Source organism: Genypterus blacodes, unplaced genomic scaffold (genome assembly GCF_046128005.1).
Source record: "Genypterus blacodes isolate CSIRO-AG114 ecotype Tasmania unplaced genomic scaffold, CSIRO-AGI_Gbla_v1 ptg000021l_1, whole genome shotgun sequence".
Taxonomy (NCBI): Eukaryota; Metazoa; Chordata; class Actinopteri; order Ophidiiformes; family Ophidiidae; genus Genypterus; species Genypterus blacodes.
Genome location: NW_027466834.1, coordinates 6,524,601 through 6,552,586, shown reverse-complemented (window position 1 = coordinate 6,552,586; position 27,986 = coordinate 6,524,601). Strand labels below are relative to the sequence as shown.

General features: G+C 42.9%; 1 protein-coding gene across 2 annotated transcripts; it reads left to right on the top strand.

Annotated features, from left to right (window-relative positions):
- The first annotated feature begins 1,159 nt into the window (after positions 1-1,159).
- slco3a1a (solute carrier organic anion transporter family member 3A1a) lies at positions 1,160-26,335 on the top strand. Of its 2 annotated transcripts, none has more exons than XM_076142410.1 (10): positions 1,160-1,830; positions 6,523-6,973; positions 21,698-21,796; positions 21,875-22,144; positions 22,445-22,609; positions 22,740-22,938; positions 24,466-24,601; positions 24,817-24,989; positions 25,081-25,145; positions 25,418-26,335. In XM_076142410.1, the coding sequence occupies exons 1-10, from the start codon at positions 1,684-1,686 to the stop codon at positions 25,750-25,752; spliced, it is 2,040 nt and encodes a 679-aa protein (XP_075998525.1). In that variant the 5' UTR covers positions 1,160-1,683; the 3' UTR covers positions 25,753-26,335. The 2 variants fall into 2 exon arrangements, with proteins under 2 accessions (XP_075998525.1, XP_075998524.1); XM_076142409.1 differs by having other exon boundaries at positions 24,466-24,634.
- Positions 26,336-27,986: the final 1,651 nt, after the last annotated feature.

Sequence of the window (27,986 nt, the reverse complement as noted above, 5' to 3'; positions counted from 1 at the left end):
TATTCAGGAATGTATTCACTGATTCACTGGAGTGACTGCCACTGAATAATAACTATATTCAGTACTGTACAGACACAAACACCCACACACACAGTTTGGTATTGAAAGAGTACAAGTCACAGATCCCATTCATCCTTGCATGGCTTCTGCTGTCCCCATGTGTCACATTTGCATTTCTTGTTTCCTGTATTGGTTTCAACATTCATATACTTTGGTCGGTTTTGACTCACCACACACTGTCTGATGATGTTAAAGATCTCTTGCAGTGACAGATTTTGGTACAAGTTGTCAATATTCATTTCGATAGGGAAACTGTAAGCCGTAATTTACTGAAACTGAACTCAATATATGACATGGAGATTTCATTTATTTGTTAAACAAGACAAAAGAAGAAACCAACCGCAAAACTTAAAGGCAAACAGGTTGAGGAGCAAACACCCTCAGTTACACAAACCGTTAAGACTGTTTGTCAACTTGGCTACTCCCAGCCCATCATCAGCACATGTGTTTATGTGGTTATATTACATCATGCCACATCTTAAAACTGCTGACAACCACCAAGAAACATGAAGATAATAATCTACAAATACTGGAAACACACACATTAGTCTCCGTTGTTGTGTTGATGAAAACTAGCAGGGCCAAACAAGACCAGACAAATGTTGTCAGTTTCTTATCGTATATAACGTATTTCATAAAGCCAAAGGTGAACAATTTGGTTGTGACATCACTGCTGCCACTTTAGTTTATGGATGAGATCACTGTGTTAGTTTGATGACATTACTTTTGTTTATTTAAGTAGCTTTACTGTGATACTGTGACATTAGAGGAGACGCAGGGTTTTGACTTTGTATTTCAACAAACATTTGATTTCGGAATTTTGTTTTTTGGTCAAACAATATAAATGAGTTACCGAGTCTATACTTGAGAGATAAGCAAGACATGCCACTTCAATAATATCACAATGTATTAGTTTTAATTGTCACAATAGAGTGTTTTAGTTTTTTGTTTTTATTTTGGAAGAATTGTCTTGTATATATACAGAGAGAAAGAGAGAGCGCGCGTGGCTCCACAGGACTATAGTAGTGATTAGTTTTGTGGACATACTCCACAGCGCCTCTAGTGGTCGGCCTGCGCTACTGGAGGATCAGCTCTCAAGTAGTGTGAGAGCGCAGAGAGAGAGCAGTCATTGTGCGTGTGTGTGCCAGGACCATGATACTTCTGAGCTGTAGGAGTTAACCCGCGACCGGAGCAGAAGCTCTTCCGCCCGACCAACCACAACCTTCACTTGTATCGACAGCAACAACAACCAAACACAATAAAAACCAAAACCTGCCGCGGAGAGATGCGATTCGACAGAGATTTCCGCTCACTTCTGCCTTTGCAAACCACGTTCACAAGGAGTTCACACGTCCCTGCGCGTCGGCCAGGAGGCGATGTTTAGATCCGGACAACCGCGAACCGGCACAGATCTGTGGAGTCTCGCTCGCAGCTTCAGTTCAGAGCAGAAGAACCCCGCACCGAATGTGGTCTACAGAGGAGAAACGCAACACTACTGGTGGCGTGTAACGTGCTGATCCGAGGGGGGGAACCAGCAAAAGAGCCGCTCGTCCTCCCGCTGTTTCGGTTTCAGAGCCGTAGAAAAGTCCCCCGCACGGAGAGAGAGAGACAGGGAGGAAGAGGATGCAGGTGAAGAAGCACCGGGACTCGCCGCGGAGCGAAGCGGACGCCGCGGAGCGCAAAAACCAGTCATGCTTCTCCAATATCAAGATATTTTTGATATCGGAATGCGCCCTCATGTTGGCACAGGGGACCGTCGGAGCGTACCTGGTGAGTCCAACACACACAGTCGCACACATGCATACACACGCACACACACCGAGCCCGGACCCTGAGTGACACCCGGATACTGGTGTCACCCACTGGGTCAGGACCGGCAGTGTATCACTCGCTCTGGACGCCTCTCTTCGGGCTTAGCAGGTCTGGATCAAACGCAGGAGCCGTACAGGACAGCGATGACACATGGACACACACACATGGAGGCTCAGCCAGTAGCACAGCTTCTACACTGTGCAACTTTTTATATTTATTGTTGGGAAGGATTTTGTTGCCTCTGTGTGATTTACACACTTCATTTGAACGCATCACACCAGTAATTGAGACTATTTTAATGAAACAACTCTTTGCTGTGGTTGTGATGTGAGTAGTTTTAGTAATGATAGCTTTCATTATATTAGGGGAGACAGTAATTGGTTCATTTTTTTTAACCCTAATGTCATTCAAGGTCAAAGATTCCAACACTCCCATTTCATATTAGTTTAGCTCACTTTCATTTAGACTTCTTTGATAAAGGCTGTGATGATCCTCATTATGAAAGCCACCAGTAGGACAAATAAGAATACAAATGTGTCCACCATCCAGAAATGATGAATGGAATTGTGTCATGATTTATGGTGACTAATATGCGAGTCATCACCATTATGCAGTTGTAAGAGCAATACATGTAATTAGTGCTGGAATGATTTCATGGGGGACAGGAAGTTGAGCAACACATATCAGTCCTCCACATCCTCAAATGTCAACTTTGTCAACTCTTCTCTGAATCTAATCCTGGTTCAGGGGAGTTGCGATGATATTTAATTTACTAAATTCTTATGAAAACAATTGCCAGTTGAAGCTCTAATGTGGAGACGCTAATCATTATTTGTAAAGGACTCCTAATTATTCCTCGGAGCTTCACCTCCTCAGAAAAAAGCGGCCACCTGGAATGTTTCCTTCCGTGAACCGTGTTTATTCTGTTCCTTGAGCTCAGACAGGCCAAACCTAAATGCCTCATCCATATTTGGAGTGGAACATCTTATCTCCACTCCAGCGGACTTTCTAAGCATCACATAGTTCAGAGCAGAGGCCAGGCATGGTGATGTCATTCATTAAGATTCCCCAATCAATATGGCTTTCATCTCTGTATTCGTAAACTAAATACATGTCTAAACACATGCACAACTCTGCCTATTTGTCCCAGCGCTGTAACTCTAGGCTTTGGGTGAGGCTTGCAAATGACGGCTGGTGATGTAAGAGGAAACATTTACTTATTCAAACACACTAGGCCTCGTTTATCAGCACAGCCAACCCAAGTTACACCGAGCCTTATTTGCACAGACATGTTGAGCCCCTGGTTCTCACTGATAACCTGAGGACCTGAACTGCTGTCATATCTGTGATTGGATGATGGGACTTGGAGATTGTGCAGACAGTAAAGGGACACAAGTCAGGTGTCATGGAGCACTTAGGTTCTGTGAGCTGATTACCTGCACAAGGCACTTAGCAACACACTGTGTGTCCTTATTTAGCAGCCGTTCTGGAAACACCAGCAACTGTCTGGACATAAAGCACAATATGTCAGGACATTTCTGTAATTCTTCTTCACCTGTCAGAAGTGCAGCTCTCAGTTTACTGCTTGCATGATTTGAAGTGATAGGAGTGAGTTTGGAGCCTCTGGGGAGTTCCATTTCAAACTCGGATGCCTGTTTGCTCTTGAAAACAGCAAATGCAGCTTTTACTACTGTGTGAGCTTTATAATGGAGAAAGAGTTACAGCTTCACCGATCAGAGATTTACAGACCAATCATGAGTATTGATTACTTCATTTGATGCCCTAACCACTAATCCATGTTAAACTGTCATCAAAGTACTTTGTTCTGACTCATCAATAACTTCAGGAAGTTGTTGAAGCAGCCTTCACATTTTGACTACAAAGTAAAAGCGCCCTTATGTTCCAACAGCCCCTTGCTTGTCTGTCTCTCTGCCTGTCTAATAACATCTTTCACAGAGATAGTTTCACTTTTCAGAGATGTGTTTCCAAAGTGTAATTATCACCTGATCTGTGTGTGAGTCACACGGTCTCAACTGAACAAACCTGTCAAACTGCAATCACAGGGGGGAAAGCCCATTCACATTAATCAACATGTATTGTTGAAGCCACAGCAACTAATTAGCATATTATTCATTCAAGTTAGTCATGTTTTCATACATTAAACCATTTCCGATTTCCATTTCCGAACCCTTAAATGGTTTGGTATTTCCCTAGATGTTTGCAAACAAACTGCAGGGCTTCTTGTGGAATACAAGTGCACAAGTATGTTCATTAACTTAATACCCGACTTCAATGTTTAGAAAGTACTTTTTATGAATTATAACACAAAGCACTCTTTTCCAAGCTGGCTAGGGCATTAATAGTATTTGTTACCTTTAGAATGTTTTGTACATTATTAAATCAGATACGAATTGTTAATCTAAATCACCATTGTTTACAGTTGTGAGCAGGTGCTACATCTTCACATTTTCCTGTCTGTGCTAAACATGAAGTGATGAGTAAATATTGAGACAGCTGCGTTCTGCTGATCTGCACCTTGATAACAGACACGGCCAGTACATCCCTCACAAACACTGCACTTTTTTCGTTGGAAAGAGTGATGCTTTGTGCTTAGACCAGACTCATTCTCCTGTTAGGCCACTCAATATCACACAGCTGGACACGTTTGTTTTGTTGCTATGCAACAGGTTAAACATTTCCACATTTTTACGCTGGCTTTGGGTTGTTAACCAAACAGGGTTCGGCTGTGACCGCTGACCAATTTGTAATGTGTAAGATTTTCCCTCTAGTTTATTCAGCTTTTAATCTTCCTGGAGCGCTGCCTGCTGAAGTCAGAGTAAAAGTGCAGACATGTTGGACCTGAGGATGAGGGTTTAGGTCACCTGTAGTGTTTCCACTGCTGAGCGGAGAGCAGAAGCTTTCACTCAGTCTGCCAGCTCAGGCCGGCTGTAATGCGATGGGATGGAATTAGATTAGATGATGGCTTCACTCGCTCGGCTACTCCTCAGTGAACCGTCAACACAGTCGGGGTTAATGTCTGCTTAGAACCCCTGCTGCACCATCCACAGGTTGCTGTTGGGACCTGGTTTGGCGTCTCTAAGCAGATGGAGAATGTTGCTGTAAGATCCCAGACAGACTCAGCCAGGCGTAAATGTCCAACCTGTGTGCTCACATTTGTGTGGAAAGTGCTGCTCAGGGAGCAGAAACGTCCTGACTCGTTCTGAAGTTTGCCATCCGCTCGGCTCCACAAAGGGACTCTAGCACAACCTGTTACCAGCAATTCTGTTCCCAACCTTCTGCTCTTTAATCCTTCATGAAGGAGCCGCTGCAGCTTTCCTCACAGCAGCTGCAAACTTTTGTTACAGAAATAACCTGCTGTCAATTCTGCATCCCATAGGTCACATAAGATGTCTTTAGTCCACGACCAATTGTGTTCCAGCTGTAGGAGGTCCCACTGTAATGACCCCTACACCTGTCACGTTTGTCTATGTTGACAATGATCCACCTGTAGCACCTGTTTACACAGAGAACCTGAAAAATGAGCTCTGGCCACAGGACCACGACTGAATTAAAAGCGTAAAAATCACATAGAATTGCCAAATGTGAAGCAAAGCCCGATCATTATTTAGATTTACGTAGAACAGAGAGAGCTGGGTTATTTTTGGAGCTTTGTAGTATAGTGTTGACTTAATTTAAAGCTGCTACTCCCCTGCCATATAAATCATCTAAAACTAAACTATGACTAAGGTTAATAGCTGGATCATGGTACATGATGAATGGAAATAATCAAAACAACTTGGAATAGTAGAGTGCTGATAGGACAACATCAACATTCTCATAGTAAGAATAAAAAAAGATTGTCCACTTTACTGCTGAATATTCAGAAAAATTAAGCAAAGTCAAAGATGTACGATTTACTTTGCAAGGAAATCGTTTCCCAGAAAATACTTTTATCTATAGGGTTCCTTTTTTAGAGCAGCAATCAAAATGCCTAAACAGCCATTTGGGAAATGGAAAATGATGATTCCCTTTCAAGGACAGTTTGTAACAGATCTGAAAATAGCACAACTGTTTAAATGTGTCTCTGCGGCTCCTGCCAAGAAGATTGTTCCCATATATCACAAGTAAACATAGCTCTGCTCCACTTTGTGCCCCAAAATGCTTTCATATTGCTTGATTTAAGTCCTTTCCTCTGAGACACTGTGGGACGAAGTACAATCAACAAACAAAGCTTGAAGTGTCCTCATTGTCTCTACGTGTATCCTGAAAAGAAATACTGTCTCGGTATTCATTTCCCTGTCGTCTGGATCATCGCCAGTACACTTTGTTTCACCTAAAAACTTCTACTGTGGCTGAAAGAGACAGAAGCTTGTGATGAGCTGTTCTCATGGAGCCACTGGAGCAAATATTGTCCAGTTAATGAGAAACAGAGGCCTGCTGGCAGGGCGGAGCCTCCATGTGGAACATCTTAAAACAGTTTTATGAGTCAGGATGTTCCAATGGAAAGGCATCAATTACAAGTGACTGGTAGAGATATAATAGATGAAGTCCATGAGTAAAAGAGTTTTGAATTTGTGCTCTGTGTTTGTGCTACATTTTGTGCTATACTCTGCGATCCCTGCTTGAATTAGTGTGCTTTTGCTTTTACAGGTGAGTGTTCTGACCACACTGGAGAGGCGGTTCAACCTGCAGAGCGCAGACGTGGGGGTGATAGCCAGCAGCTTCGAGATTGGCAACTTGGCTCTGATCCTGTTCGTCAGCTACTTTGGGGCCAAAGCTCATCGGCCTCGTCTCATTGGCTGTGGCGGAATCATCATGGCCCTCGGCGCCCTTCTCTCTGCTCTGCCGGAGTTTCTTACAAAACAGTATGAAATCAAGGAACTGTGGAGGAGTGACAGGGGTCGGGATGTGTGCTCTAACAATAGCAAGTTAACAGAGGCCGAGGATATCGTGTGCCCCAACAAGGCCAACACTAACATGATGTACCTACTGCTGATCGGAGCTCAGGTCCTGCTGGGGATTGGAGCCACTCCAGTGCAGCCCCTGGGCGTGTCCTACATCGATGATCATGTGAAGAAGAAAGACTCCTCCCTCTATATAGGTGAGCCATAATCATTATGACACACAATCACACACGCTGTCAAAAATACCGATGTCATATGGATCTAGTAAGGAAACGGGCTGCTGAAGCACTGTTTGAGAAGCTGTGGCTTGATAGGTATTCAGGAAAAAGAAGAATAATCACACTGGCATTTGAAAATCTATTTGTTGTAACTCACTGGTTTCCCTATGAAACTTAAACTGGTGTACCTGTAGCTTAAGTCAATCGTGGTGTTTGTTCTTTGTCATCAGGTGCAATGTGTGCTTAGGGTTTGAGTCAATACCCGTGTGTGTGTGTTGTACTCCATCTTTGTGTTCCTAAGCAGGCAGTGTCCACGTGAGCTCCAGATGAGCAGGTGTAGGAGCTCTCTGATCTCGCTCACAGTGCTCACAGCGAGGAAGAGGCCATGTAAGGGTTAAAGGTCTCTCCTCCACTCAATCCTCTCAAAAGCAAGATGCTGCTGATGCAGCTCTGCAGGGTTTAAATGTGCATTCAAAGCGCTTTCTGTGCATATTCTACATACACAATGACTGTTCTGGGATATGTATTTGCTGAGGTTCACTACCTGGCGTTTTAATGCTATTATGGTATAGAGTTGTTCGGTTTATCACTTCACACTCTGAGCGATAAAGGCTTTCCTCTGGATTTTTCTCTGAATATCTGTGACGACATTTCTCAATGCAAGACCACCAAGTGATACGATATTAAACACATGTGTATTTTAAATATTTACTTCGATGACCAACAGTGGTCATAGTAACAAAGAGGCAACTTCTCATATTTACCTGCAGGTTAATCCTTTCTGCTTTAGCTTTGCTCGTCATGATGGCGTTATTATGAAGAAACCGCAACCACAAATCCTTAAAATAGTCTGTTTGCAGTTTCGATGGTGACCTGCCTGTATTTTGTTGTCCAGACTGGCACATAAGCCTTTGATGACGTGTGTGTGTGTGTGTGTGTGTGTGTGTGTGTGTGTGTGTGTGTGTGTGTGTGTGTGTGTGTGTGTGTGTGTGTGTGTGTGTGTGTGTGTGTGTGTGTGTGTGTGTGTGTGTGTGTGTGTGTGTGTGTGTGTGTGTGTGTGTGTGTGTGTGTGTGTGTGTGTGTGTGTGTGTGTGTGTGTGTGTGTGTGTGTGTGTGTGTGTGTGTGTGTGTGGTTTGTTATCGGTGAAGAGCAGAGACAATGAGAGCCTGAGTGAAGGATAAGTTGAGGCTGGCACACACTCTTTCTGGTACATTCACAGAGCGTGGCAGCCTTTTGTCAGTCAGATACAGATGTGACCCGTGAACAAAGGCCTCAGTGTGCTCTGTAATCTCCGGCCCGAAACTGATTTTCTTAATTGCCATTTCTTGTGTGCATTTCTCAGTTTGAGCCGAGCGCTTCAAGCTCTCGTCCAACACAAACAAAAAGTACCACAGAGGGCTTTGACATTTTCACACCGCCGTTGTAGCGTTTTAGCAGTTTACAGTGGGGAAGTGGACTCCCAGTGATTGAAGTTTGGCAGGCGTCGGCGGGAGATTTGGTTCTGTCCTCCTCCGATAAGCTGCAAGGAGAGCTGGAGGAAAAACAAGCGGTGAGCAGCGAGGAACAATGTGGTATTGAGTTGTGCTCAGCTGATTGCCCTAATCCTTATGCTGCAGGCATGTCATGTGCTCCCAGCAGCATGAATGGAGCAGATTGTCTGATTTTCTGAGATTTCCTTTCACATACTGATAATGTAGTTTGATTATTCAGTTATTTATGTAAACTGTTCCACATTGTTGTCGCCGTGACGCAAAGGCATGCTTACAAAGCACTTAGACGTCTGCAAATATTTGTTTATTTCCTGTAGGTTTTGGTGTCTGTTTGTCATTGTAAAGGCACAGAACGGCTGATTGTGTCTCCATGGCAAGTTAATGAAACTTTAAAAAGAGACAAATGCAGCATTATCCTGGAATTTTCCACAGCGCACAGTAAATATCACCCATCCATCATCTTGATCACTCGTTGTTTTCCTCCCTGTGTGCATCAGTCACAGAGGGAATGTATGAGGCAGTCGTACAGAGATATTTAGAAACATTAAAACCTTTGTGTGAACACATTAATGGAAGATTCCCTCTGCTGTCAACATCGCGGTTAAACCCGATTTGCGACACACGACACCCACGGTGTAACCCACGGCGCATTTTCCACCGGTACTGTGTTATTGTTAAAATTAGAGGCTGAGCTAAATAGCCAGGTGAAATGTGCGAACAGAGACGGGACCCCACCCTGTTAGAGCGCGCCGGGGGGGGGGGCAGTCCTGGAGAAGAGCCATAATTACAGAATACGGCTGGAATGCCAACCAGCCAGCCATGAGGTGGGTCTGAGTGGGTTGGGAGACGCATATGCATACCACACAGGCCTGTGAAAAACAACCCTTCCAGAGGCCCGCTGCACTGTGTGTACTCCTCCAGACACGGCGTACTGCAGTTTGAACAATACACTATTCGAATGAGACATCTGCTCTGAGTCTTAACAGGGTTTCTTTGCGGTATTGTCGCATTTCCTGCCGTTTTTAAAGGCGGTTTCGCTTACAGCCACTCTCATTGCCAGTGCACCGTCACTGAGATTTTTCGCAAGATCGCGCCCATTTCTGTTTCCCATGTCGAGACGTAATTTCCAGCCAAAGCTAATAAATATGATTGGACGGATTGCATCAACAGGATCTCCTTTCCAGCTGCTCTATGACCTTTCGCTATCCGCGGCTAAATCTGGCGCTTCCCACAGGACCACCGGCTACTGAAGTCTACTGTACAGGACATGGGGAGAAGAGTTTAGGGTGGCTTGTGTACATTATACAGCAGAAACTCCACCCAGCTGTCTCTCCAGGTTTCAGCTTGTATACAGGCTGAGGTTACTTCATTAAACTGTAAAGCATGGAGTTTATGTTATGGAGACTGAGAGAATGACCTTAATTAATTCATCAGTGCTTCTAGTGCCTTTTTTGGAGAAAATTCTCTACATTTGAAAATGTGGATTTTGCTTCAAAAAGCGCATAACGAGAGGAAAAATAACTAAACTTAAATCAAAACAATGAGGTTCCCAAACTGTACTATGCGGACCACCAGTGGTACCTGAAGTACAGTCAGTAAGATTGAATCTGAACTTGGTCCTCCTCTCGCTGCCCTGTCCTGTACCTGTCCCCCCATCTGACAACATGAGACATGATTGACAGGTGAAGCAGTTAGCCCCCCTTCTGGTAAATGATGTCATCTTTTCCTAAATCAGGTTCCATCAGTGGGAGGCACTGCAGAACACCCCATGTATGCATTTGGATATGGAGTGTAATGAGGTTTTCGGCACATTTTCACAAAAAAGTGCTTTTTGAAAAGTAACACACTGGAGCTTTAACTGTCCTCTACTGGCTGCAGTCACATGCTCAAGTTCAGCAGCCAAAAGAAGAAGAGTAGAGGGTGTGTTTGGATAAAGTTGCCGCAAGTTTTGTCTGAGCAGCAGTCTCTCTCTCTCTCTCTCTCTCTCTCTCACTCTCACTCTCACTCTCACTCTCACTCTCACACACACACACACACACACACAGGTCCCTTTTTCTATTACAATCTGCACCAATTTACCCGCTGGTGCCTGCAGATGGAAAAGTACAAAAATAATTTTTATACCTCCTTCCTCCCATACAGTTCCATGAAATGAAGTGGAATATTTTGTCACAGTAAAATTAATCTTTCAGACACATAAAGCACTTTTGTAGGACCTTTTCTTCTGTTTCCCGTCCTTCCACCAGAGCTACTGTTTCATTCTTTGAACCTCCGTATTTCATCTGTACTCTAATTATATATTAGGCTGACTTGAGCTCTGCAGGATTAAAATCAACTGTGAGGAGTTGCAGTGACAAAGGTCTGTTATTCTCGAGAGACTTGTCAAAATTCCTGTAAAAATGCTCCTGACTCCAAACAGTTGCTGCAGTAGGGCGTTTATATAAGCTACTTAAACTCAGCGCATGGTAATGTCGTCTTGAAGGATTAGATTCTAAATGGCTTTTTCCGTCCCCGGCATAAGCTGCATGCTGAGTTTGCCTAGCAACACCAGTTTGTTTTATTTTCAAGATGATAAATGACATTGCGGTAAATGTTCATCAGCCAGCCGTCGCTCTTCTGCATTTGCGTAGTGAACTGTGTGGGGTTGTAATTCCGCCATGTTTGACAGGACGCCTGTGCCTAGTAGTCTGCTGTGACCCAGAGGCTGCAGGGCCACGCGGCAGCAGATGCCCCCAGCTTCACCGCCTCCTACCTGAGGAAAGACTCTGACTGAGGCTGCAGGGTACAGAAGGCAGCAAACATGAGATTATCTGCTATCCAGCTGGTCAACAACATGGCAGCGCTGCCTCCCAAGCTAATCAGCAATTACCTCCAAATAATCTCAGTATCAAATCATGTAAAGGAATCAGAAAGGAAGCGGTCTAACCTAATGCACACACAAATAGAGAGACCACCCAATTTGGACTTCGTTGCACTCCCACTTTGGTAAATGGTACGTCACCGTGATTGATTAGTGATCGCCCCAAGTGAAAGTTTCATTAAATTTGGGCCGAGATTATTTGATTGGAGTCTGCTGCTCTTCCTTGAATCTAATAAGCTCATATATCAGCCCTGCCTGTGATGAGCCAGAACGCACAAGAGTCAATTGTCATTTGTTATTACATTTTAAATATTCGGTTGCCAGTATTTGCAGATTGACTGTATGAAGAGTTGTTTGTCCACTTGCAGATCTGATGAGCTTCCTGGGGTGGACAAGCAAAGATATCTTGATAGTTAAATATCCTCTTGGCGGTCACACTGGTGATTTTTCTATTTATTTAGTAAAAGTCAAGGCTGTGATGTTGCTGCGTGCCATGACGTCTAGTAGCCTCATAAGGAGCCATCATCTGCCCGCCTCATTCGCCTCCCACAGTCAATCTGGTGTTAATGCGGGAATTGGATAATAATGCAGTGACACTGTAACTGTTTCACTGCAGTCTATAGTCTTTCTACTTCTGCCTATTGGTTGTCTGATGGATCAGGTCAAAGGTACAGAGGATAGAAGATGTGTGAGCACTGCTCAACCCTAATATCCTCACTTTTACCTTCTATTTCATTTCAACTAACCTCAAAGATAGACAAAAAATTCCACATTTTTCAAAAACACTTCATATTTATTCTTCACAGTTTTTATATTTGAATACACGAAAATATTCAAATCCAAGACAGCTTTCCATGGCTGCACCAGTACATCAAAACCTGTGTGTGTGTGTGTGTGTGTGTGTGTGTGTGTGTGTGTGTGTGTGTGTGTGTGTGTGTGTGTGTGTGTGTGTGTGTGTGTGTGTGTGTGTGTGTGTGTGTGTGTGTGTGTGTGTGTGTGTGTGTGTGTGTGTGTGTGTGTGTGTGTGATGGAGCCTAGTTGCTACTTTGTGGAGATAATTGCTCGACTCGGCATCAGTAGCTATGATTCACTGTCTTTTAAATGAATTATGAAGGAATGCTGAATCGAGTCTGGATGACACATGTCTGTAGTACAAAACAGCAAAGGAAAAATTTGCAAAAATTGGATCTGATCATACTTTTCATATATATCAGGTATAATTATTTACCCATATTTCATTATAAACATCCTATTTGTCCATGAGATCCTGACTGGTACAGATAATGTTCCTACTGTGTGTGAGTCACTGATATAAACCTGTAGCTGCACTCGTCTCTGCTCTAATGAATGAAGTCGTAATGGTTAAGTGAGCGGAGACAAGCCTCTGGTAACGCTGGCGGCGTCTTGTCAAAGTGAAGCTTTAATCATGCTGCTTCCTGTGAGTCCGCCTCTGCTCATCTGCAGACTCCGACCCCTTTAAGGAACATTTTAAACTTTCACTGACTCTGGCTGCCGCTCGTCTTGGCCCGATGAACCTTTCATCACTCAGCTGGACCTTAGGGGAACAGTGAAAGTTGAGTTTAGGCAGTAAATAGGTCAGACCCCAGTACGAAATGGATCAGTGTTGGATTACAGACCTTCTTATGAGCCCCGCAGGCCCTCTCACAAGAGCACGAAGGGCACGTATGTTGTTGCTTCTGGCTGTTTGCATCGGTTTGCATCTGTTTGCATTTTTTCTCAGTTTTAAGGTGCTGCATGTCGTATCCTGCTGCGTCCTCCGGCCCCTGCCGTGGCCGGTGTTTTGGGGCTGAGCTGTGCTTGTGCTTCATCACTTGTCCCATTAGACTAGGCAAACCTCAGCCACAATGCGGCCTTCTCAAGTCAATCTGGGTCAGGCAATGCTGTCGCTGATTAAAAAAGGGATTTTTTTTGTAGTCCAGCGGGGGGAGGAGCATGGGGATAAGCGGTGGGTGGAGACAGATAATAAACAGCAGCAGCAGCAAGCCGTTGCCACAGAAATGCCTGGTTGTTAGGCCTTTTTTTTTTTTTTTTTTTTACTATTGGATTGTGATGCTCAGTCCTGCTGTGGAGGATGCAGCTGTCGCTTTGCTGCGCCCGATGTTTGCTGTGAAACTGGCCAGACAGCGTCAGGGCTAAAAAGGCACAGGGGCCGGTCAGCTCGGGCCTTTCGACATGAGACACTTACCTGCTCACTTTTTTCAGAATTTGAGATGACCTTGGACAAGGATTTTGCTCAGACCCTACAGATTCACACTCCACTCACGGCTTTGCCACAAATCCTTGAGCCTCATTGATTGAGTGGTGTGTAAGTGGTTGCACTGCAGGCTCCTAGGATTACTCAAAAGCATGTTCAGCACTTAATCCCCATATCGCTGATGGCGCTGTGTGAAGGATAACATTGCCTAATTAAATGGACTCTGATCAATAGGTGGGCAGTAATTATAATAAACTGTTGGATTCAATCTCATTTTATTTACTCAGTGGGCAAACATAAGTGAGATGTTTTCTCTAATGCCACTACACTATAATAAGGATTGCCACTGTACAGTTTGCTTTATACTGATAAATATAACACCAATGATTTGATTTTGACCACTGCCAAAGAGGCTATGGCTTTTGTCCTGTTTCTGTTTGTGAAATATCTCAACTTAAATAACAGTGGGCATTTATGTTTTGGCATTCAACCTTTGATCCATAAGTCACGGAATCAAAATTCTTCCTGGATTCTTTTGTTCCATCTGCATTCATCTTTCCAGCATTTAGACAGTTGTTTTTTTCATATCACCTACAATTTTAGTCTCAACCCAACCAACTCATCATCAAGAGACAAAAGGGACGTTTACTCAGGCTTGGCTGAGGCATGTGCTGTAAATCTGTTGTCCTTAACAAATTTGTCGCTTCTCCCGAAAACCCTCCACGTTTGGATTGCTGCACTGTTTCTCCTCTTCCTCAGGATGCAGCACAGATAGGGGCTGTGTTTTGTGTCATGTTCGTGGAGGAAGGGGTAAAAGGCTGCTGGCATCTCTGTCCTCGTAATTAGGCCAAGCCACCTGCTGAAGGAGCCGCCACCAGCTGCTGTCAGCGCGTCTCAAACCTCTGCTTGCTGCTGCTCGTCAATGGAGCAGCTGGGGCTCCTCAGCTGAGTTGCTCCATCGTGTTCTGGTCCTGTGCCCTTTTTCCCCTCCATGCCTTCATCCTACCAGCCCAGTGCCCAATAATGGCGGCTGTGTGCAAGTCAGACTGCGGCCCGAGGCGAACATCAGAGGCAGGATTACAAACAGATCACTGTAGCGAGGCGCAGTGACAAGGCTTTGCTCTGTCACATTAACTCCTGCCCTCCATCCCTTCTTCCCCTCAGCTCCTCTTTGTCTCTGACCCAGTGCTGGCACAGTTGGCAGTACGCTGACATCAGTGCCCTGTTTGAAAACATGCCCAGTCTGTTTATGTAATCTTAAGGCGCTGAAACACCATCATTATTATTGATATAAGAGCTGAAGCGTGCATTACTGTAATATTGGAAGAACTGCTTGCTTTGCAGAGAAAAAATGTGCTCTAATTTACCAGCAGGGACCACAGTGAATTAAAAAGTCTGCCGTTGTAATGACGCATGCAGTTTACCTTATGGTTACTCTCAATGAAGATCGTTCCGTTATTAAGGAGACTTAAATTAGCACGTAAATCTCATTAACTGTAATTACATGAAATAAAAACAAAGAGGTTTTAGTTGCCGACGCCATTTAGGTTAATGAGAGCTTTTACTCCTTCCTGGAATCGTGTGTGAAGACGAAAGGTTAATTGGACTCAAAGATTATGTTACTGCATGTCGGGTTAAAGTAGACTAATACCGCTGGCCTACTGAGTAGAAATAGAAATTGGTGACAGACAGGTGAAGCACAGTTTAACATCCTACTAGAAAACACAAAATATGGGAGAGTTTAGTTTAATGTAGTTTGACAAGAAATGCACAGCATGTCAGGTACAGCACAGCTTCAGCTTCACGGTCAGTGATGTTTAAAACCGATCTTACTCGTCAAAGGTGAGTCAGGTTATTACTCGTGCTCTATTCAGGATGAGAAAACAAGTCCAGGACAATGACATCACCAGCATTCTCCTGTTAGTGCTAGAGTATGTATGAAAAGTAAAGCCCCACCTAGACCTTTTTAGTGAATCTAACGCACCACATGTCATCTTGTAGTCCTCCTTTCAAGCACAAGAGATGGACGAATATAACACAAACTAATTCCAATTAAAACACTAATTTCTTTAACACTAATATATTGAATGACACTGTTTAAATAAGCTACACAATGTAAATATCTCCATTTCACACAAACCATAAAATCTCATTCTCATGAAAATGGAAGACGTTAGCTAATTAGACACAGATCCAACAGAAAGCCCTTTGTATGATGCATGATAGTGTAATAATAACACCGTGTCTCATTGCTTGCTCGTCTGGAATGAGAGATTATCCTCCAAAACCAAATTTGTGAAGTCATGTGAATCTTTTCCACGTCTCATTACACGGTGCTGGTGTAGTGTAATGTAATAGATACTGTCTACACAATCAAACCAATATGCATGTCATATTATGCATATAATCACATTCCATGTATTACAATATTATATACATCTTTACTGCTGACTTCTCTTCAAAGAAATAATATGATGGCTTTATATTCTCTTATACAGGCCTTTTATTTTAATAACAGCACTTCTGCGGCTCTTCTGCCATGTGTCCCCCTCAATAAAACCTTTTTTCTTTTCCCCGTCCAGCCATAATGCTTCTACCCTAAGTGTTTTTGCTTTTATTGTTATCCAAACAACAATTACAATTACAAAATAAGCAGAAGATCATTGTCCTCGTCATCATCATTATCCGTGTTAAATGTGTTCCCTGTAGCATTTTCTATGTAATATTTTGTGTCAGAACCAACCTCTGATGTGTTGTGCGTTCATTCAGATGGAGTGGTGCTCAGTGAAATTTAGCTTATGTGACATTAACGGCCCAAATGAATGAGTGAAGCGGTCTGCCATCCCTGACATTGACCTCTTATTTAGGTTTGAGACCTGTTGGAGGCTTTAGACCGAGCCTGAGCACAGCTTAGTGTGACGGGAAGCTGGTGTGGAGGCCAGCCGCAGCCTGGAGGAAGCTCAGCAGTAACCCCACTGCTCATCCCTGGGGTCAAAATGCTAATAGTTTTAAACGTGTCCTTAAGCTGGACTGTTTATATACCAACCATATGGCATCAGCACAGCCATGTAAACTTGTTTATCCCTGTGTAACATAGAACTCAGCTTTCAACCAACAACATTGGGACGCTTTGATTCGAAAGAAGGTTGATATGAGAGAGAGACGCGTTAGAAGTGGACGTGTGTGACGACTACTTTCGGATGTTGATTTTAGATGTTGTGACGCAAGCGGAAGTTAAAGCAGGATGATCCTGATGTAATGGTATTTGAATGTAAGTTGAGAGCCTACTTTAAGCTTTGGCTCGTTATTTAGGTCATGGCTGTGCATAGTCGACACAGTTAATGTAGGGTAGAGGTAAACAACTAACCGCTCTTGACATTTATTGAAACACTTCACACTTTAAACCTGCACAGATGAACAGTACTTAGCACTTATTGACTTGTAAACATGTATCCACAGGTAAAGATCCTGCTATCAGTAACTGCATGACTCATATGATGATGATGATGAAAAGAGACGTTTGTACATCTTAACTGCTCGTTCATTAGTCCGTCAACATGTGTGAGATGGCCTGTTTACATGTGATTCTGTTCTCCAGTCATTTCTACTATTTGAACAGTGTTGCACAAAATGTCAACTCTTGTCTGTGGTCTCCTGATCTCATTAATGGGATCTGTTCCCTCTGAATTGGCTTATTGCCTATTTGCACCTTTTTTCATTCACAACTTCACACCTAATTTCTCACAAGGTCACGGTGTAAAACAAAGCTGAGTTAGAATTCTGATAACTGAGACATCAAAGAGGAAATATGGTGCTTCTGCAAATCATGAGCATTTTCAAATTAAAAAAAAATCTCTCAGATTCAGGTTAGGTGTGAAAGCATTTCACTCATTAAATTACCAAACCCTTTCAAATTGTAGTTTTGATTAAATCATTTATTGTCAGTTCACCATATACAAGCCTGACTGTTATTGGTGATTTTGGCAGCACGTTATGTCATTAGCCTCTCCGCTATTTGCCATCTAGTTTGTTTGCTAACTACGAGGTTGCATTTCTAGCAATGAAAGGTTAATTTTAAATGTCATGAATATCACAGATTTGTCGGTTCCAAGCAGTTTTCAGTCCAGGTGCTTCATAGATTAAAAACTATGTGGAGAGTAATAATTACAAAAAAAACTGGTAACTACGCGGCGCCAAGCTAAATATGCTTACTATAATTGTTAGCGTGCTGGTGTCTCTCCCATTACTCATCAGGGGTGTTTCAGGTAAAAGCCAAATGAAAACTGCCTTGTTAATGAGCTGCTGCATAGTTAAGAGCCAGTTTAGCAAAGTTTTGGACAGATTTTTCTGGTGTGAAAGCAAACATTTTCATGTCAAATCCGCAAAAGAGCTCAAGACCTCCACCCTTTAGGAGAGGGGGTCCGTGTCTCTGCATGCGAGTCGACCAGCTTTGACCTCAGCCAGTTGGTGTTGGGCTCTTCAGACCCTCCAGAATCAAGCATGCCTGTGATTAGGTGAAGAACATGTACAGAAGATATGAAAGTAACTATGCAGAGTCTAATTCTGTCCTGTGTCTGTGATTTCAGTTTTCCGTCTCGGGGCTTCTGACATTGACCCGTATGTTGGCCTCCGAGTTTGGCCCTCAGTCTTTCAGTAATTACTTCGTTCAAGTCGTTTCTGCTCTGACCTCTTGTGAAAGTGGCAAACGCTGCTGTTTGGCGTCCCCACACTCTGATTTAGCTCAGGGGATTACATAGCCAAGTTGGGCAGGATTAATAAAGGAGAAAAAGAAGAAGTAGAAGGAATTCCTTTTGTACAGTGAGAGCAGGAAATGAACTGAGGACGGTCGGGCGTAACGCATTTGACATTTCGATTACCGCAAGCTTTTCTGTTTAACCTCACACTGTGCTGGTTTATAATCATAACCCCTTGGCCAGGGCAAACCAAAGAACTTAACTTTATGACTTGGGGGAGTTTAAATGCTCATTATCTCTGTGAAGGACTTTATATCTGTGTCGAATGCCGTTAAATCGGACTCCCTCTGGATTTCACCTGGCTCCACTGTAATCTCTAGAGTGATTTTATGAAAAGTGCAGCCCAGCAACTCGCACTTTGGCTTTATCTTTGGATTGTGTTTTGGCAGAACACTGTGGGAGTCTGTAAAAGAGTAATTATTGCAATTTTCATGATCGCTACGTAACAATTGCGCTATATCTGAAATTAAAAGTTGTGTGATCTTTAAGAGACAATTAAGAATAACGGTCTCTTGGCGTAAGGGTTTTTTGGCGTATTCTGCTGTCCTCTAAACAAATTAAAGCAAGACAGAAACACTCAAACTGGGCTTTGTTAACATCTAACATGCTCTCCTGAGAGGATAATTACTAAAAGTCAAACGATAAGACCACAGGACTGTCGGAGAAGGGGATTTAGGAGAGTAGTTTGTTAACCGTGGCTGCGGTTGTGTTTTGTCCTTCACGGAGATTTAATGTAACTTTTTCATTTTTTAGGTTCCCTTAATCCTGCAATGAAAAATGTGAAATTTGTCGCTTCAGTGTTTTTTTTTATCTTTGACCTAAGCGTAAAGGTCTGTCACACCGTCGTTTTATTATACGAGATTAAGCAGAGAGTGTGTCACCTTGTGTGTCAGTGCTCCCATGAAGCAGTCCAGATAGCTGCGTGCCAGTTATCTCAGGTCTGTGCTCCACCCTTGGTACACCTCCAGTTAAATTGGATGGTGTGTTTGAAAGATCTAGATGCGGAAAGCTTGTCTCATGTCTGTTACTTCCCTGCCTGCCTCCACTTACTTACTTAGTACATAAAGAACCCATCATGTAGCCACTTCAAAGAGAGAGAAAAGAGTTTTATCTTGATTGTTGCACATTAAGTAGATTAGGCCCCATTTGGTGGATGGAGGGACTGCTGAGCAAGAAACCTCAGAGGAAAAGGAATGAGGGAAACTAGATTAAAGCAATTTTGGAGTGATATTAAGTTTGTGTTTTGACTACAGTGGGAGTGCCAATTAACTTTTAACAAGAGCTAAATGTCTGGGAGAGTCGCCGTGCGAGGTCAGAGGGCGCAAACTCATGTAGCTACTCATGCGCTGCCCCTTATTTTAAAACAAAAACTACAAACCAACCTGCACGTTTGAATCTATCTCTCTTCCATTCATCGCTAGCTTCAAACGTGTGCGTCTCCTTTCTTGTTCCAAAGCAGCAGATTGATAAGGAGCCACGTTCTCCTCTAGATTAGAAATCTGTTCCACATGCAAGGCTTAGGATGTTATCACCAAGGAGACAGTGTTTCTCAGAGCAGCTGGAGGTGGAGACGGATGATGGAAACATTTATCCTCGCAGCGGCTTGTGGGCTCGAGTTAGGCGCCATCTCTCAGAAGGTGATTTCACTAACTGAATTTCCTCATTGTGGTTTCCTGTGGCAAACGCAATCGGATGTTGTTGCTATGAGAAGACAACACTCGGTTTCTAAGGGAACACTCCAATCAGAATGTACACAGGCCTCATTTGCCACGCCACAGGCAAATTTACTAGTTAGATAGTGACTGCTGCTCATCTTCATGAAAGTGCTGTTAAAACTGCACAGTTTTGTGAGAATATAGTGCACACACACTCCCTGATGTGCACCAATAGCACTTCTGTGTGTGTGTGTGTGTGTGTGTGTGTGTGTGTGTGTGTGTGTGTGTGTGTGTGTGTAGGACTGCATCCATCTGTCCACACTGTGCATTGATAATTGAGCGCTGCTGCTCAAGCTGAATGTGTTAAATCGTTTCTATACTGTATTCAATTTCTCTGAAGCAGTTTTAAGGCTTCAAGTAATTGTTCTATAGTTTTGATGATTAAAATAATCATTTCTTTTCTGTAAAATGCAAAGGTGTGTTTCCAAACGGCTTGTGTTTCATTTCCACTCATATGAAACTGAAACTTAAAACTGAAATTGTTACGTTGAAAAGTAGGAACTAGAGGTATTTTGATGGATGGATAGATACTTTTGTTGATCCCAAACCAAGGACAAACAAATTATCCTTTTAATGTTTTCTGACCAACTAATGGACTTCTGTCCCTCCTTTCCCCCTGTCCCTAATACAAAATCTCACCAGCATGCAACAGTAAATGCTACAAAGAAACATCTGTCTTTGTTTTCATTTCCGTGCAGGCCTGACCATTAACCACAAAGATGCTCAGAGTTTCAGCTCGACGCACGACTGAAAGCAGCACATTCCCCCTTCCGGCACCTTTTGTTTTACTGCCTGAATGACTATACATTACAAAAGACTCGGGCGCACCTAATGAATCAATGTGCCGTTTCCTTTACTGAAAACACGAGGGATAATGGGAATGAGGCTGCAGTGATGCCAACGTGTCAACTCCCTTCCTATGTGGGTGGTCTGGGTCAGGAAATAGATTTGTAAATACACACACATACAAAGATTAGTCATAGTTTCCACTGGTGTTCATTAAGAATTGAATTAAATCTCTCAAACATACAGAAGACGCAGAGCAGCGGTGTTCCGGTAATAGAACCGAGTTTTATATCGCTGTACTTTAAATCACTAAAATTATTTTTGATGGTAATTTGATGATAGGATGGCAAGTCAAACTTAGATCCAGATCCGGTTGGCCCCTGTACACCCAACCCTCCCTCCCACACTCTCCGTCTGCAGTGGACCAGCACATATCACAGCCAGTCATCTGTGTGTGTGTTTGTGTTTTCGGTCACTGTGCCAGGGGTTCACGTTCATTAAGATTTTGGATCAAGCTACATACACAAACACACACACTCTAGCTGCCCACCACAACACACAGGGACCAAACAACTGGTTCTGTCATCAGGGCTCCATCCACAGTGTGTGTATCTGAGAGCCATGTGACTGATACGAGTACACTTGTGTGCATTTTCCACTGCTGCTGCGTTTGCCTTGTGGTTTAGGTTGCACGCTTTGATCTTTGGTGGCAACCTAAATGAGGGGTTTGCTGTGCAGTGCCTTCTGGAAAAGCCACAAAGATGTGACCAGTTTCGCCTCCTAGTGGTGGAGTTTGGACCTACACTATATTTAAAAAAAAATGTCTTCAAAGTTGTTGGTATTATTCATTTTCTCATTTAAAGTTTCTGTTTGTCCTTGCAGGGATCCTCTTTTCCACGCTGGTGTTTGGTCCTGCTTGTGGCTTTATCCTTGGATCTCTCTGCACAAAGTTCTACGTGGACGCGATCTTCATCGACAGCGGTAAGAGAAATATGATTTACTCTGCAGTGTGAAATGTGTGTGTGTGTGTGGTTTAGTGACATCTCTGCTTCTCCTTAGAAATACTGGACATCACTCCTGAGGACCCTCGTTGGATCGGCGCCTGGTGGGCTGGCTTTCTACTGTGCGGTGCCTTACTCTTCTTCTCGTCTCTCCTCATGTTTGGTTTCCCTCAGTCCCTGCCTACCCGAGAGAAGGAGGAGGGAGTGGAGAGCGAGCAAGTTATGCTTCCTCCCGCTCTCAATTCAGACTTTGAGACTCCAAAGCCCAGCAACGGGGTCCTCACTTATGAGCCTGCCAACAACGCCACCTGCTGTCAGCAACTCAGGGGTAAGAGTGCAGGATGCGGTGCAGCGTTTCCATGGTTTTTGTGATGGGAATTCACAATGTCTGATCAAATTGATTCTCAAAAGTTACTGATTTTTATAATGGATTATCTACATTTATCAATTGCTTGTAGACTTTAATTTAAAAATGTAATCTAATGAGAAGAAGAACAATAAGTATGCGATGTCATGATCATGTTTCTGATTTCATGATTGATTTCTGAACAGGACAATTTCTCCTGATTACACGAACATTACATTTACTCCTTGACTAACTTTGTTCTTGTCCCTCCATGTACTCCAGTGATCCCTAAGGTGACCAAGCACCTCCTGTCAAACCCGGTGTTCACCTGTATCATTCTGGCTGCCTGTATGGAGATTGCGGTGGTTGCTGGCTTTGCTGCCTTTCTGGGGAAATACCTGGAGCAGCAGTTCAACCTCACCACTACCTCGGCAAACCAGCTGTTAGGTTTGTATTCATACCAAACACAGTCACACCACACACCACACACACACACACACACACACGCACACACGCACTTGAACATCATCCTATTTTATCTCAGTATTATTAACAAGTCTTGGTCCACTCTCTGCAGGTATGACAGCCATCCCGTGTGCATGCCTGGGGATCTTCATGGGCGGCCTGCTGGTGAAGAAGCTGAACCTGACGGCGCTGGGAGCCATCCGCATGGCAATGATGGTCAACTTGATCTCCACGGCCTGCTACGTCTCCTTCCTCTTCCTTGGCTGTGACACAGGTCCTGTCGCTGGAGTGACAGTCAGCTACAGCAATACGTAAGGACATCCTAAAATCGTCAGGCTGTTCACAATCATTTCATTCCCATTGATTAGACCTTTGACAAGACTAATGGTGACAAGGTTCTTTTGGCCACAGTGAGGAAATGAGTTCAACATTCTCGCCCAACTTTATCTGACTTCACAAACCATTCCAAACTTCCTGAATAACCAGTCTAACACTGCTGGTTATCCGACTTATAGTCTGGTACTTTCCATTTTAAGATGATCATTTTTATGAAACGCAGGTTTTGTAACGACTAACCCTTCAATTTAGTGTTGGCGCTACTACAACAAATCATGAAGGTATTTTAGTTGAGATAAGATAAGGCAAACTTGATCAGTCCAACAGGAGGGAGGATTAATGAGATCGGGCGTGAAAGACATAGCTGGAGTGCAAATGAATAACTGAGAGGAAAACTAAAAGCAATGACTACAAATAAAGGTGCAACTATTATATCCCTTAATGTCCATTCTGTTCAGCGTTCATTAGAAACAAGCGAGTGTTAGGAATCCTATGCGCAGTACAGAAGTAAAAACTAACAGGTGATGCCAAAGCTGAAGGTATTTATTGGAGGTAAACAGTGTAAATGTGTAAATGAATATGAATATCATTGCTGTTGTGCTATTTATTGCCGCAGTGTTCTGTTGCTGAAGCTACAATTGAGAATATGACCTCATATGAATGCAAAAGGCACAAACAATTGCCAGTGCTAATAAAGAATTTAAATAACAGTGGACAACTGTAGGTACTGACTGCTTGTTAGAATTGCTGTTTTGTTCACAGAGACAAATGTCCTTATTGTATCTCTGCTATGATAATCACTCTGTAAACACATCGCCCTGGCCAGATCGACTTGATTACTAGTCGCTTGAATAGAAATGCAATATTTGTGTTTATATGTGGATCCTGTGCTCATAGTGATAGAGCTTTATCAGCAAGAGCCACTTTCATATTTTTCTATCACACCGCTCGGGGCGGCAGTAGCTCAGTCTGCTGGGTCGACAGCTGGGAACCGGAGGGTCGCCGGTTTGAGTCCCCTGTGTGGACCAAGCAAGCAGACTGGTAGCTGGTGAGTTGCCAGTTTGCCTCCAGAGCACCGCCGAGGTGCACATGAGCAAGGCACCGAACCCCCACCTGCTCCATGCGCGCTGAAAAATGGCTGCCCTGCACCCCCTCTGAAATGCATGTGTTTGTGCGTGTGATATGTAAGAGGGGGTGCAAGATAAATTTCAATTGCATGTAATTTGTGCGTGAATTGCATGCAACATGATGAATAAACTTAATCTTAATCTTCATCTTAGAAATTTAACCTGATTCAGAGCAGCTGCGCAGTGCAAGTTACCATGGAGATCTATGCCGCTAAAAGTGAGCCAGGGACCGTCAGAGTTGTTGATAAAGGGCCGTGCCTCTGCGAGCGAGAGTGTTATTCCGAGCTCCTTTTATTCTGTTTGTTCCCGTCATAGATATAATTGATATTTTTAGCTGAGATGGATGTTGAGGTTTCTCTGTGTCCCCTTGTTCAGGACGCTACGGCAGGGAGAGAAACCAGAGGCTCAGTGCATGAATCACTGCAACTGCTTCACCTCCTCCATCAGTCCTGTGTGCGGCTCCAACGGTGTCACCTACCTGTCTTCCTGCTTTGCTGGCTGCACTCGAAAAGTGAGCTCAAAAACCTCATCCGCCATCACTCAGGTCTTGTCTCTACTTCATTTCTCCCCCATGCATTCCCCCTTTTGTCTGTGTTGTGGCATTGATAGATGAACACTAAAATGGGATGTCGATATTTATTACGTCTATCTGATCAGACAAAATGGTCAAACACACCTAAAATTTTACACATAAATATTAAATGTTCCTATTGTTGATGTTCACAGAACCTGACAGGATGCTCGTGCATATCCTCCGAGAGTGAATTTGCCACGGCGGTTCCAGGTAAATGTCCCACTCCAGGCTGTCAGGAAGCGTTCCTCATCTTCCTGTGTGTCATCTGCGCCTGCAGCCTGATTGGAGCCATGGCCCAGACTCCCTCTGTTATCATCTTAATCAGGTATGTCTCAGGATGTAGGGCAATGGGTGTGCACATTTTGGAAAACTACAACAACAACGTATGACTTAATGCGTTTCTGTTTCTCTTGAAGGTCTGTGAGGCCCGAGCTGAAGTCATACGCACTTGGAGTTCTGTTTCTGTTGCTCCGACTGCTTGGTGAGAGCCTTTTATTAGATTACAAATGATACGACGATACTCTACTTCTACATCTATATTAGTTATTACAAAATGGATGAAGGTGGCCTATGAAACGATACTATCAGGGCTTTGATAGTATAGTATCACACCTTCATGAGATGCTCCATCATCACATTATCACAGCACATGTCATACTCCACATAACATATTCAGACACGGACACCATATTTTAATGTAAGGATGTTTCTCCTTGATGACAAAGAGCTGATGTTTTGTTTTCTGTCTTACAGGTTTCATCCCCCCGCCTCTGATCTTCGGTGCTGGGATCGATTCAACATGCCTTTTCTGGAGCTCAGACTGCGGGGAGAGGGGTGCCTGCTTGCTGTATGACAATGTATCTTACAGGCATCTGTACGTGAGCCTCGCCATTATTCTCAAAAGCATCGCCTTCCTTCTATACGCCACTACATGGTATTGCTTACGAAGGAACTATAAGAAGTACATCAAGACGCCTACTGAGTTCTACCCCTCTCTCACAGATGGCCCCAAACTCGTAGACAGGACAAAGTTTATATATAACCTAGAGGACCACGAGTTTTGCGAAAATATGGAGTCAGTTTTATAGTTTGCTAAGCAAGAGAAGGACAGTGTGCTACATTCATATTGTCTCAAAGGAATATCTTTTGCTTTTTCTTGACATATAAAACTGATGTTTTGATATAGGTGATCTATTTAATAGCCCCTTGAGGTCACAGAAGACCACCGCTGCTGTTCTTGGTAAACTTTTGAAAGGGTCCATTACAGACGTTTACTTATCAGCGCGTGTTGTCCAGTGCTGGTAAATTCCTGTCTTGACTTGGTGGTAGAAGACAACTGCAGTGCTGTGTGGCTCAGTCCTGGTTGATTATTAGTGTATGGACATGATGCCATTACAGCGATACAGTAGTTGCCATATTCTGTAGGTCTGTCATGATTCCGGTGATTTGACAGTTTCCTTTCAGTCAGTGCACTGTGTGTTCTGTCTGTCACGTTCCTCTGCGAAATAAGATTTTTATTTAAGAAATCGTTGGGTGGTTGTTCATTTATTCATATTTAAATGTTGCCAAGTGTTTACAAACTAATAGTTCGTTTGTTAATGTTGTTTGAGAAAGAACTGTAAAAGAGAACAGAATCATTTTCAGTGGGTTATGATAGTGGCCTATTAGATGTTTTTGTCCAAAAAAATAAAGACTTAATAACTTTAAATAAATACGTGTTTTCATGTAATCATGCACTGTTCAGATTTTAACTGGTGCTACATCGTAAACACTGTTTAATACTGTTTAGACTAGACTGAAGTCTCGTCTGCAAGGTGCAAACTTGTGCAATTCACGTTTCATACGTCTGTTCATCACTTGCCTGGTCGCAGACTGCAGGTGTGTTTTCGATCATAGCAGTTTGTTCTATATCTATGTTTGTTCTGACATCGACAGAATAATCAGCCTAATTTGTCTTAATAAGGGATTATTCAAATGAGAATGTTATTTATATTTTCTTTTGATTTGCACCTGTTGCAATAGCAAAAAAAACAGTAATATCTTTGTGTTTTGAGTAAAACAGATGAGGAGTAATATATTTGCTTCAGTAGGCCCAGACTTTTTTTATTAGATTGTATTTGAAAGGTTTGTATAAAGAAAAATACAGTATATATAATGGAATTATATGAAATGTGCGCATCTGATATTAAAGATTTGGGACAATTTGTAGCAGTGAAGCAGTGACGAGCAATTTGTGTACTTTAATTTGAACTGTAATATCTAGAGGAGGAGTTACAGAATGATACAGGAGGATGTGTGTGTGATGTGTGTGCGTGCACAGCGTCAAACGTGACGAACAACTCGAGCAACACACTGAATTTATTCCTAAACATTTTTAAGCATATCTGAAGAATTGGTTACTGCAACTCGGCATATATAAGTTTTACTGATTTCTATACAGTTCCAGTTTTGACAGTGTCACTTTTCTTACACTTTTTGTATGGCAACATATCGTTTATTTTACTCTGGTAATAAATTATTTTTCAGAAAAACACACATTTCTGTCTTTGTTTGAAGATCGTTGTACATTTAAGGTTTTCATGTCTTGAAATATTAAGACATCAGTAAGATGTCATTTGGTGGACCAAAACAAGATATCAGATAAACACAAAATCTTCTGTTTGTCAGCAAATCTATCAGATACTGAGGTTAATTCGTACACTGCAATAAAGAAAAGGCCAAATAAATTCTCATTATTTACTCTTCTACTGGATTTAGATGCTTTCTAGCATTTCTGCTGCGATTAGTTTGGAGATTGTCAAACTAAATGACACTGGCAATCAAGGGAATAAAGCTATTCTTGCAAGATGTAACTTCATCCTCATTGTCATCAGTGTGTCAGGATCATTCCACAGACTTTGAGGCAACATGGAGACACAAAATCTGCTCATCTACAGTGAAAATACTGAGCTAATGGCCCAAACCAAAAACCATTTCTAGCAGGTTAAAAAACACTTACGGCCTTTGACATTTCTGTGTTGGGAAGAAACTTTTTTTCTACAAGTACAGAATTTGATCGATACTAATTGATTCCAGTTCAGCACACACGCTTCTCTGTGATTTTCCCTTGGCTTTGGTTTGGTTTGGTTTGCTTGGAGTTTAGGTTTAGAACAGTGCTGGAGGGAAGGCAACAACTTTACTTATTGACCTTAATCCAAAAGCAAAAAAAAAGGAATGACTGCCAATACATTTATGAAGACATCTGCAGATTGTTGAAAATGTACTTCTACTGAACTTCTTCACCGCTTTTGGTGGACGCTCGTGATAGAAAAACTGGTCAATT

What these genes read in the sequence shown, in the direction of transcription:
- slco3a1a (XM_076142409.1), top strand. Translation starts at nt 1,684, where the DNA reads ATGCAGGTGAAGAAGCACCGGGACTCGCCGCGGAGCGAAGCGGACGCC. An exon ending in AGACTCCTCCCTCTATATAG is followed by an intron (nt 6,974 to 21,697) that starts GTGAGCCATAAT and finishes TTGTCCTTGCAG; the next exon opens with GGATCCTCTTTTCCACGCTG. An exon ending in CTGCTGTCAGCAACTCAGGG is followed by an intron (nt 22,145 to 22,444) that starts GTAAGAGTGCAG and finishes CATGTACTCCAG; the next exon opens with TGATCCCTAAGGTGACCAAG.